The sequence below is a fragment of the Pleurodeles waltl genome, chromosome 12 (genome assembly GCF_031143425.1).
Source record: "Pleurodeles waltl isolate 20211129_DDA chromosome 12, aPleWal1.hap1.20221129, whole genome shotgun sequence".
Classification (NCBI taxonomy): Eukaryota; Metazoa; Chordata; class Amphibia; order Caudata; family Salamandridae; genus Pleurodeles; species Pleurodeles waltl.
Genome location: NC_090451.1, coordinates 672,555,805 through 672,567,972, shown reverse-complemented (window position 1 = coordinate 672,567,972; position 12,168 = coordinate 672,555,805). Strand labels below are relative to the sequence as shown.

The following is a 12,168-nucleotide window of genomic DNA, read 5'->3' as shown; positions in this document are numbered from 1 at the left end:
CCAGGAACTATACACCCTCTTTAGCTGCTAAAGCAGGGGGTTCACGACACCCTGAACTTAGCTTCTGTAGCCATTCATGTATTAATCTAATGCTTAAGCGACCCATCCCTCGCTCCGTTTTAATTCAACTTCACAAGTAAGCTCAGTGACAAAACAGGATATGAGCACAACTCTGGTCCTCACACACAGCATCAAAACACTCCCCAAACCATCCCATCCACAGCACTTCCATGAACTAGCATGAAATCCACCCCCAAATACGTGTCAGCACCTCGTCAGGAGTATGAGGCGCTGTAAAAATACAGCCACCATACACCCAAGCACCTCAAGGCCATAATAGCTGCAATACAGAGCTAGGCAAACCTCTACTAACATATCCTGACCTGACTGACCTCCAGTGACAGGAGCTGCACTGATAACACTGCAGGTGGCCTTAAAGAACCACCTCAGTCCTTTCTTAAATAGTTCATAACCAGAAAGCATAACAGCATGTTAGCAAAGTTTGCAACTAGACCAGATGGTACCAGAGAAGCACTGGCCATGTCAATGTCCAGATGTTTCTAACCAGGAAGAGTCTATTGCATTGGGAAGGAACTTACCCTTTCCGAGACCAGTAGAAAACCCTGAAGGTGTGGATTCCTAAGGATCTGGCGGCTGGGACAAGTTTCACACCTGTTTGGTGTGGAGCCGGGAAATCAACAAGGGACAGTGGAACAGTCTCCTGCCCCTCCAGAATCTGGTCATTATGCTTGTGTAGTTCTATTTTAATTTCCATTCATCTCAAATTGGTGGTTCCTAAAAAGTAATTTTGGCGCCTGAAATGTCTAGCCTAGAGCCAATGCCTCTATTAGCAAAGTCTGGTCGAATTTCATTTCAACATCCTCGAATGCACAGGAGACAAACAGAAAACACACAGAGGCCTTTTGCTTAATTAAGATCATTGTTAAAAACTTTATTGTGATATATAAAAAAAAAACAATTGGATCTTACTAATTTCGCCAGGACATTTCGAAAGTTAAACAGAAAGAGCTTAGCTCTTTAGTTTGAACATGGAACGACGATGTAAACTTGGGTGTCTACAACAATTGGGTGATCTACATGCAGAAATTATTCATGATATAAAAATGCATTTCAGATCGTTGGCGCAGAAGGTCCAAGTTGACTCCCTGTGATTCAGGACAACATCCCTCTCTTCTTGAAAATCACAAATTCCTTGAAAGTCATGCTCCAGTGCGAATACCATGTTCTGAGCACCGTGCATCCTTCAGCCATTCCACATGACCTTCAGTTTAGTACCTTCCCAGATGTTTAACCAATCTGTCACAAGGTTGGCAACCAGCTAGTTTCTTCACATTCCAAGGGAGACTTACACAACTGCCGTCTATCTACAAGGCCTTTGATTAAAAAGCAAAGCATCTTTCTTGAAGGAGTCAGCAATGCAGAAGAGACAGCCTTTTTTAGGCAATTTTTGGCTTTGACAATGGTTGGCCTCTCTTCGATGAACCACCCATCAGAAACAATCAGCAATGAGGAAGTGAAATGTATCATGCTGGAGGAGTCCCTGCTTGCTGGAAGATTCAGGAAGGTAGATTTGAATAAAAAGGACAGATCAAGAACAAAGGGCAGGAGAAGAAAGTAAACCTGCCGACATGTTACTATCTACTGTTTCCACCGCCCTTTCTCTTTATGTCTCTCCAGAAAAAATAAAAATCACTTTATGGTGCACTCTACCTTCCCTACCACGAACAAGAGCGCGTGTCCATTCAGCCCTCCAGAAAAAAATTGCATTCAGCAGATAATGTCTGTAAGCATTGACAGATGATCACTAATGAAACTTGTCCTCGCGGTCAGGTGTCGGCATTCACTAGAGCCACCCTGCCCTCCAAGTGTAGTGAAGGTTTGAAGGTACTGCTGAGACCTCACTGGCAGCACAAAGGATGGTAAAGTTTAGGCAAATGTTCTGTTTTTTGTTGTGTTGGGTCTCTGTGTTCCAACAGTGTTAATGTCTACAGGAGCTCTGGGGTTCAACTGAAGGTACACACTACCAGTTCAGCTCAGCATGACCTTAGCTAATATTAGGGTAAATGTCCTGGTAAGGCCGAGTTTTTTGGACCGCAAACCTTACAACTATGACACTGATTCAACTTCCCGCGTGAGGTGTGCTGTTGTCCTGAGTCCGCAGCGGAACAATTGGGGTTGCCAGTGTCCAGCACAGGTGATGTCTTTGATTGTTCAATGTAAACAAAGTTAAAAGTTTCCTTCGCCTCTGAGTAAGGCATGGTTGACTTGTCAATTCACCATTGTTATTGGTCATTAATGCCAAAGAGATGTTCTGAGATTCCAATGTTTGGCATCCACAGTGACTTGGCCATGAGGAGAGGTGTTCACCTGGGCAGGTATCAGAGAGCGGCGAGTTCTCGACTGGAGGAAGTGCGGACGGCGATGGAACCAGCAGAAGCTCCTGGCACCGCAGGGTCTAAACGGAGCACCTCACTCTTATCCATCGCTTCGGGATCAGCCATCACCTTGGTGGAGCCCAAGAGGGTGTCGCGAAGAAAGCCTTTTACCCAGATCTGAAACCAGAGCCAGAAGTTAATACAAGGAGTAGAGCAAAAGCAACAGAACACACAGGCAACATAGTCTAGAAAGAACAAAACACCAGTAAGGCACATCACAAACCTAAAGAGAATGAACATAGGAAAGCTAAAACAAAGAACTGTTGAGGCCCATCAAAATCTTAGAAAAATGCAACATAGGCAAGAGAGAGAACACAGTACCAGACAAGCAGTGGCAAAGACAATAGGTCTGGCAAGCAGGGGCAATGGCTAATGTGTTTTGTTATTACAAGCATTACGTAAAAGCAAAATAAATCATTTATGAGGAGAAAAAGAAACATGCCACCAAATAAATGTGGCAGGCACAAGCTTTCAATAAAAAATGTAAACGTGAAAAAGTCAAACACACAAAGTTAACTACAAACGAGAAGAGGATAAAACATGGAAAGAAAAAGGGCATTGGGAGGTGAAGTATTGGTCCACGATCCCTGGCTCTGAAGTGCAGTTCTTTTTAGGGTGGGTATACATCATGGTGTCCTAGTGTAGTAAACAATTATTCCATACTGTACGTCATTGTGCGTATAAACAAAATGTGAGTGACACTTAAGCAGACCGATAGATGAAGAGAGATGACCAAAGACCCCTCTAGGCACCAATACTTATGATTTTTTGGTTGGAAGAGGCTGGCGTGAAAGCTCATGCTATCTCTAGGCCAACCCTAAAAGAATTGAGAGGACAGAACCAGGGATGTCCTGTGGAAGCATAGATGGGACCATGAATGGCAGCGGTGCCTCAGAACTACCTCGCCATCCGCCCTGCCCTCGATTACGAAACATAAACCAACTGTGCTTCCAATTACAAGGGCAAGCAGAAACTTCCAAAGCGGGGGATTGAGAGACACGTTAAGGGACTTAGGCCCATATTTATACTTTTTTAGCGCCGCATTTGCGTAATTTTTTTTACGCAAAAGTGGCGCAAATTTACAAATTACAATTGTATTTTGTAAGTTTGTGCCGCGTTTGCGTAAAAAATCTGTGCAAATGCAGCGCTAAAAAAGTATAAATATAGGCCTTACAGTCCAAGCCATGAGAGTGGACAAACAGCCTGAGTGAAAGGGTTTTTGGAGCACCATGGTAAATTACATTTTGTTGGTTGAACATCTCCCTCTCTCAAGGGCACACCAGATGTTGGCACCAGAGAAGAGTTTCCACGCCTCTATGGTCACATGTGCTCTGTCTTGTGGGCCTCCGAGGGGTGCATACTCAATACTTCTATCTCCTCCCATTGAGGTCTAACACTGCGGAATAAAGCACTGCAGACAGTTTGTAGGAAAAACAAATACCTCGGGTTTCAAGGGAAAAGTACTGATGTACCCACAGTAGCCATTTTAGGGGGGGGGCCTGCTGTTTTCTCCACACTGCCAAGAAGCTTATGGGTCCATGTAGGACACTTCAACATCACCCATCAAAACCAGGCTCCGGACTTTCAAAATGGACACGGGCACCAGACAGCTGCTAGGGAAGGAAATCCAATGACTCCATATGACTGAGGGACGCAGTGGTTCCGGCCCGGCTCTTCCTTCTAAGATAATTGTTTTCAAGTGTGCTAGTTCAATTGGATCAACTACATTGAAGCAGGACTGCAATTCCCAGAAAGCACGTGGGCGTAAAGGGAAACCCCAGGACCGGGGAACTCCGCCCTTGAGTCACCCAGTAGCCTTGCAGTTCATGTTAGGGTTGCAGTTTGGGCTTTGCTTTCCAGCATTGAATTTGGGGGTGCCTTTGCGCGCAAACAGAGAGCAATACAGTTAAAAGGACAGAAGAAAGAAGTCTAGTAAAAAAAGAGTAGAGTGATGGAAGGAAAGCGGGAAAGAAAGAGGGGGGAAGAGAGGAATGAGCATCCATTCACAGAAAGAGGCACCGAGGAGAAAGGCTAGAATGGAGGGTAGCAGGAGAAAAGCCCCGAGTAAGCATCATACTCATGGGGTTTCCAGCAGACGCAACCACTCCTGACTCAGCAATTTTCAGTTCTTTGGTTTAGCCTCCAGTGCAGCTTTATTTGTGGTTGTAAACGTCATTTCACTTCCGGCCCCCAGCCCCCACGTGCATCCACTCTGCAACCAGCCTTCGCCACCTCGCCTCGCGCCCAAGCTGCCGCCTCCCTGCACTGTGCCCCCCCCCCCCCCGGGCTCCATCTTACCTCGATCTTCACCGGTTTCTGGGGTTTCTTACGGTAGAAGATGCCCCCCAGGTCAAACTCCGGGCTGGAGGAGGCTGGGTGCACCCGGGACTTCACCTTCTGCCCCTCACACGAGATCTTGGCGTAGACGTCTGGAGCTGGGCAGGGAGGAACGCAGTCATTAGCTGAGACCACGGAAGGGCAAGAGCCCCTCACACACACACACTTAGAACGGGTGCAGCCTGGTTACTGGCTCGGGGTGGTTTACCAGCCTGCCAGGCACTTACTATGTAAGCAAATAAAGCAGCTATACCCATTCGGTCATTGGCCTCTTTGCTACAATGCAATCCAAGGTGCCAGCTACGGCAGGAATTTTAGCTTTGCTGTCATATGGCTTTTTGTATTGCAGAGCCACAAAGAAGTCTACACAGGCAAGTTAAATTTGGATGCTCAGTTGTGCTAATAAATTCATTTATGGAAACAAAAATACATTGTTTATAGAATCAAGACTGGCACACATTTGCCCGGCAGAATGAATCGGTGAACGTGGAAACTCCTCCCTCAAGTGCAAATTTAGTGCAGAGAGTAGATCCAGCGTGTTCCAGTGAGGCGGTGTCTGCAAAAACTGATGCATACATTGAATGAACACCCCCACACCTATAAGATATTGAGTATCCACGCGAAACCTACAGCCTGCTTTCCACCCTTGAAGCACCTGCAAATGTGCTCTTGTCAAGAGCAGGAGTCAGTTTCACAGGCGGCAATGAGACACCCTCCCAAATTTCCCGAGGCTTGGTGAAGGAGCTCCAACACCAGAAAAAATATATTTCCCCCACAGAGAAACAGGTTTCAGTCAGTAGCGAGTAACTTCTGGAAAGCCTGCATTACATTTTGAACAGTGAAGTTCTCCCGGAAAACTACAACTGTAGTAACTTTCCAAAGATACTCCTGAAATACATTGTGAATTGTGTAAGACCTGGGAGTACTCATTCGGTAGCATATTTCTGAGTTTTTCCTACAAAGCATTGAGAATCTGGCCCGAAGCCAGCAAGATCTCTTGCTGCAAAAGTGGACTTATATGAAAATAATGACTTTGTTTATGTACTGCGTCTCCACACCAACTGCTCAACAAAATGGTCTTGTTGCGGTATCTTGCCGCATCTTTGTACACAATGATTCCCTAAATCATTGACCATTTGTTTAGTCAACGACACATCACATTTGTACAGTAAGGTAACTTTCATTCTTCAGACGGTACCTTAAAAGGTACTTCGCGACCCAAAGTTGTTTTCTCACAGTCTTGTATCAAAGCACAAGTGACCTTTGCTAACAACTACTAAGCAGTCCCTCCTAGGTGTCCAGTAAGGTTCCTTCAGATACCATTGTACTGAGTTGCTGTTTCTCAGTCAAACCAGGCCACCAGACAACCTGAACATCTGTGGTGCCAGTCAGAACCTTCAATCTGAGAAACCTGATGGGACAAACAGGATTCTGTGACCCCTCACCTCCACACTGTCTCGAATAAGGTATGGCCGAGGCCTGCTGTTGAGGGGTCTGAGACCACTGCGGCATGCAGGCCACCTATAGTCCCCTGGCGCTCACTCCACATGAGGAATCAGTCATCCACTGTGGCACAACCCACCGCGCTCTCTTCACCCCATCGGGGCAGGTGAGAGAGTTCACATTCCTTCTCCTGAGATGCAGAGACACTCTGCCTCCAACCTTCAAAACCTGTGGTCCCCCCACGTTGTGTAATTTCTTAAACCCGGACATGCAATATCTTAAGGTAACACCAAGCATCCACTCCCTGTAATCATGTTTCCCACCTCCAATGTTACATTAGCAGAGAGTTGTTTGGCGCTCTAGTTCCAATAGCATGACCTCTGAAAGGTACTCCTATCCACTAAACATGAAGTTCCTTTTTAGGGTCGAGGGCGCAGGCGCTCTGGCTTGCTGTAATCGCTCTGTGGGCTTTTAACCATGCCCACTCTTTGTTCTGCTTGTTTTAAAAGCTTCATTTTATTGGTGCGTTTTGTGAAATGTCCATCCTTTGTCTGCTGAGTTCCCTCCCAGGCGATTTCACTAAGTGAACATTTCTGATGGCCATCACACTACGTCATGCTTCCTCCCGTTACAGCGTGTGATGACCTTGCCTTCGGTGTCAGTTTGCCTTTCATCCCAGCTGCGATCCCTTCTAGAGATTCACGCAGGGAGCCAATAACTCTCACGGGGGCCGTGGCGCTTTGGATTGACCAACCATTTTACTTTTCATTTTCAATTTATGGGTCAAAAAAGTCTAGTTAGGAATTTACAACGCTAATAGCTCTAACTCGAGCAAACGGGAGACCCATTGCATTGCAAATGCTTGTTGCTTCCCGCATGCTGTGAAGTACCCTAAAATTTACCCCTTCACTTACCGAGTCGGACTTCTTACTAAACCTCATTCCGGACCTTACCGTGACATTCTCCCTATGCCCATCCCTAACCCTACAAACTATCACTTACTAGAACCCTAATTTAGGGACTTTTTCATATCCCATCCATCCAACAAGTGCTTTCTCTAATCCTAACTCTGACTCTCCTCATTTACCTTTTTTTCTCGCCTCGCTACAAACTGCTTTAGTTGCCTGGTTGCAGATCTTTTGTTTCCAATACTATAGCACATTCTTAGTGGGCTTTGGGCCAGCCCTTTAATCATGAGTAGATGCCTTATCGTCCTTCTCAGGCTCTGTGCTGGTGACCTGATGGCTGTCATCCCTCTTCATTGTTTGTCTCGCCCAGGAGTGTTTCCGTATCACAATGTATTGATTGGATGAGTTGTACCCTTCCACTGCTGATTTCAGGGAACATTTATTATTGTTTAGTCCTGCGTCATTAGTTTTTGCCAAACCATCATCATTGCACCTGGAGATGAACAAGCACCATCTTTCACAAAACAGCTGTTGCATTTAGAAACGAGCAATCTTCCCTATGCACAGGTGCCTGGTATTAGGTTTTAGCTAAGAATGTAAGAGTGACTTCTCCCAAGAAGAACACACCGGATTGCATTTAGAGGCAGGTTAATGACTATTATCATCACAACACAGCATTAGCTTATTCATTGAGAACATACAAAATGAGAAAAACAACAGATTTTAGAAAGAATATATACAAATGTACGTTGAAGCCACACCCACTCTGTGATCTGGGCTGTTGAAAACAAAAGCACAGTAAAGTTTTTGCCATCGTTTCTTTTCACTTTCCTGGCAGGAAGCTGGTCATGAAGGCAGGCTGTGTAGGTGAGTTTGTGTGCACCCTGCTCAGTGATAATGTCCCATATTTACCTTTGACAGAGCCTGGCAGTGCCAGCCCTGCAGCACTGTACACATTGATGGAGGTGACCAGGACCGGGTACCCCACGATCCGCTTCCAGAAAGATGGCGTCGGCTGGTCTTTGGTCATTTCTCTGATGAAGGAAGAACATCATCAGAGATCATTATTGTTTGGGGAACAAATGCATGCAATGCACGAGGGAGGGGAACAGTATGCTGGTTATCGACTGTAAAGGTCCTGTACTCCTCTAAAGACAGACCCAAACTTAGACTGATGATTCCATACTTCCTGAGCTCCAGTCCAAAGGCACAAGACTCAAGCCATATGAATACCTAGAACCTAGACGGTTCTGGCTGCTAGTAACGCCTATCTGAAACCATCCCTCAGGAGGGCAAATCTACACCTAGAAATGATGGTTCCTGACTTCCACTATGAAAGTGGTCCTCTGTCTCCTGCAGAGACAGATGCAGACCTAGAACGGGGTATTAATGAATTCCTCTGCTCTACCATAAACCACTAACACATTTAGATTGCAACATAGAACCCACTAATGCAGACTAATATCCCCGCACCTATAGTACAGATATCACCCAGAAGTAGAAGTCGCAGATTTCACTGCCCACTTAAACCTGAAAGAACAGATCTATACTTAAAACCAAGGACTGCTAACTCCAAATCCTCAAAGTGTGCACCCATACCTAGAACCTAAAAGTCCCAGCTTCAGGTGACCTTCGCCCTTGTCACCAGTCCACAGTCTACAAAATGGTGCACACGTAGAAACAATAAGTCATGACGACTGGAACAGCTAGGACTCGGGGCTAACAGGTTCATGCAGTGCAACACCTAGGAGCCTTGAGGCACGTACATTGCCACTCTCAGGAGTCCTGATTAACAGGTGCCTGTTTCTGCCACATCTAGAAATTCTATCAGGTGCCTGCAACACCACATTAAGCACTCCTGATCACCGGGGTCCTGATTAAGCAGTGCATGTTCCGCCACACCTAGGAGCTCTGACTAACAGGTATGTGCAGTGTCACACCTAGGAGCTCTGACTAATAGGTATGTGCAGTGCCACATCTAGGAGCTCCGACTAACAAGTGCACGCAATGTCACATCTAGGAGTCCTGACCGAAAGCTACACAAAGGGCCATATCGACGTGTCCTGGTTGCAACTACATAAAACACTAGCTACCAGCTACTTAGAGACGTGCATAGGAATGCTGACTCACTGCTACACGTAGAGTCAAACTAACCACTATATCCAGAGCCATCAGCAGGAGTCCTGATTGATAGATGAATAAACAACCAAAACCAGGAGTGGTAAACTGCTACTGAATTGGTGGCGGGTTAAACCTTACAAATGCACCTGTCTTGGACTACCATAAACATTAAAACACTGTGAACTATAATGTCGCCCAATATCTATGGCTATACCTGTGCACAAATCACGGCACCTGCCACCACAGGGGCAATCCTGAAAGGATTACATGCAAAAAGGTATGGATAGTGCACCACTGCGCAAAGTCAGTAAAGTCCAGTAACATAATGTTGTCTTTTAAAAAACTTAATTTTTATTATTGCTTTTTCTTGAACAAACGAGCAATCAGCCAACACGTTTCGTCCTACACAAAAGGACTTCTTCAGGGCCTATATTTGCATGGTCTTTAAATTGATTGTCTTTCCATATTATTGGAATTAAATGTCCAACCTATTATCACCCATAACATAAGGGATCAGCCATGTCCATCCCGGTCGGCAAAATATATATATTTTTTAAAAACCAGGAGTGGTGACTGAGAGTTATGTACACGGCTATACCTAGGAGCCCTGATTGAAAGCCGGATTAAGAACAATAACCAGGAGTGCTGACGGACAGGTACTTAAGGAACCTTGCCTAGGAGTTGATTTTGATAGCTACCATTTAGTTATTCTCATGAATCCTGACTTATAGCTGTATAAAAGGTCATACCTAGGCGCCCTGGCTGACAGGTACATACAGAGATATACCTAAGGGAACAGGTTCTGTGCCTCATCCTCAAGGATGTCAGACTGGAGTTCTGGGCTTTTCACCCAGGGAAATACACTGTTTACCTAAATACAGCTCCAGCTTGTCCCTTATGGTGAAGGACAGCCCGTTCTAAACACTTGCCCAACATACCCAACACAGGTCTGAGGCCCAGCTCTCCCCGTGCTGCTGCATGGCTCTTGCTCCTGTCTTTTCCTTGCCTTCCCCCCCTGTTTCTTGTGTCCCTGCTTCTTGCTTATACTTTGTTCTCACTGCTCTCTCCTTGCTTTTCTCTCTGTTTTTTTGTGTGCCTTCTTCTTGCTTTTCCTTCTTTTTCACTGCTTTCTCTGGGACCTGCAAGCACTTGGATACTATCTGTCGGGTGATTGGCCACACTTTACAAATCCTGATTGGTTGCACTCTACCTCAAGTGAGACGACTTGTCTGTGAAGAGCCGAATCAGGAAGTTTCCCGTTACCCCAGGCTGGAAGGTGGTCGGTACGATGACATACTTCCCCTGCTGCAGTTCCGCTCGGTGAACGATGCTGCGGGAGTTGATGTAGGTGGAGCTAGCCACTTTACTCTGGACAGTGTGCATACGGTACTTCCTGTTTTGCTCCACCTTGAGAGACAGACATCACACCATTAGACCACCCTCGCCAGAGTCTCATCACAAAGTCCACTCAACATCGAACAAGAAAGACTTAGACAGTGGATAGATCTGTATAACATGGAGCTTTGGGCCCCTCTCCTTACTAATGATTTAACAACATGACTCCAGGTAATTCACCAAGGTCCTTTCTGCTATTGTTCCAGTATTTAAAAAGAGTAATAGGTCAAAGCCAAGATGCTACAGCCCTGTTCCTCTGATTGATACTACGGTAGAGATTATCGGTAGGTTATTTTTAATCGCATATGGGAAAGAACTTAGGTGAGTAACATACTACATTTTAGTCAGTATAAAATCAGAAAACAGCTGGGTAAATTGAAGCAGTGCCTTAATCTCCATTTTATGATTGATAAATATACTATTACAGAGCATGGACCACCGTACCTATCATTCATGGACCTATCCACCGCTTTCGACAGACAGTGTGAACCGCACTCAACTATGGTGAATGCTGCTGCGTTTGTGGCCCTAGTAAATTTTTTGCGTGCACTTCATGAAAATGTGGGTGCCAGGATCCATTTCGGTACAGATGGGGAACTTACTAAAGTTTTTAAGCTGGGGGTGACATCCGTCAAGGTTGTGTGATGGCTCCACGGCTCTTTATTTTATGTATTAATAATTTAAGCCCCTTTTTATTGAGCAGTACTCAGGACTTTCTTAAGATTGCCAATGTGGCTACCACAGCCCTACTGTATGCAGACGATGCGTTTTTGATGGCACGTACTCCCATTGCTCTGCGTAGGTTGGTGAACTCAAATGTGGATCCTATGGTAAGTTGGAGTAGAATACCTAATTTTAGTAAAGTACATTCTATGACTTGCAGAGCCAACAAACATAGGATCTCCTCCATGGTATGCACGGGGCAGGTGTGTTTGTAGTGTGCATGTGCACAGCTTCCCACACCAGGGTGTAATATTTGACAGTTCGGGGACCTGAGGCTCCCATATCTCAGCAAGTGTTACGCTTTCTAGGGTGCCAGGAGCGCTCCTGAGCCTTCCTTGGCTAATAGGGTGTAAGGTCCTGTCACTGCTTATTTGAATCTGCAGCCCCAGTGAGCCGCTATCACCGGTTATGGCGCAGGAGTATGTGGGTACGCAAACGTTAACCCCTTGTAGATACAGAAGAACTGCATTTTCGGGTGCAAGCTGAATTTGTCTCTATCAAGAGCACATTAAATCTACCATGGTGAGTTAGGCCACTGTACCTTGAGGACCGCACCACATTAGCCCCCAACTATTATTGATCCAACTATGGACCAACCCAGCGGTGTCACTAAACAGAGATAACATTAAACATCGCCTGCAGTTAGACAAAGGTTGCACATCCCCTGGGTAGCCTATGTCCAGTCTTCTTTGAAATACCATGGCCGTACAGATAATTGTATTCACCATCTTCCATCATCAGTGTAATACAAAGCGGCTGTGGAGTATCTGTATTTATCCGAGCCT

At 45.6% G+C, this 12,168-nt stretch overlaps 1 protein-coding gene across 3 annotated transcripts in view; it reads right to left on the bottom strand.

Annotated features, from left to right (window-relative positions):
* Positions 1-927: 927 nt before the first annotated feature.
* Positions 928-12,168, bottom strand: part of LOC138268695 (calpain-5-like) — a 48,748-nt gene continuing 37,507 nt past the window's right edge. For all 3 annotated transcript variants that reach the window (XM_069218612.1, XM_069218611.1, XM_069218610.1), the window contains exons 10-13: positions 10,476-10,672; positions 8,057-8,178; positions 4,755-4,891; positions 928-2,573 (exon numbers count right to left, since the gene is read on the bottom strand). In XM_069218612.1, coding sequence (XP_069074713.1) covers positions 2,400-2,573; positions 4,755-4,891; positions 8,057-8,178; positions 10,476-10,672 — 630 coding nt within the window. In that variant the 3' untranslated portion in view covers positions 928-2,399. The remainder of the gene's footprint in view (positions 2,574-4,754; positions 4,892-8,056; positions 8,179-10,475; positions 10,673-12,168) is intronic.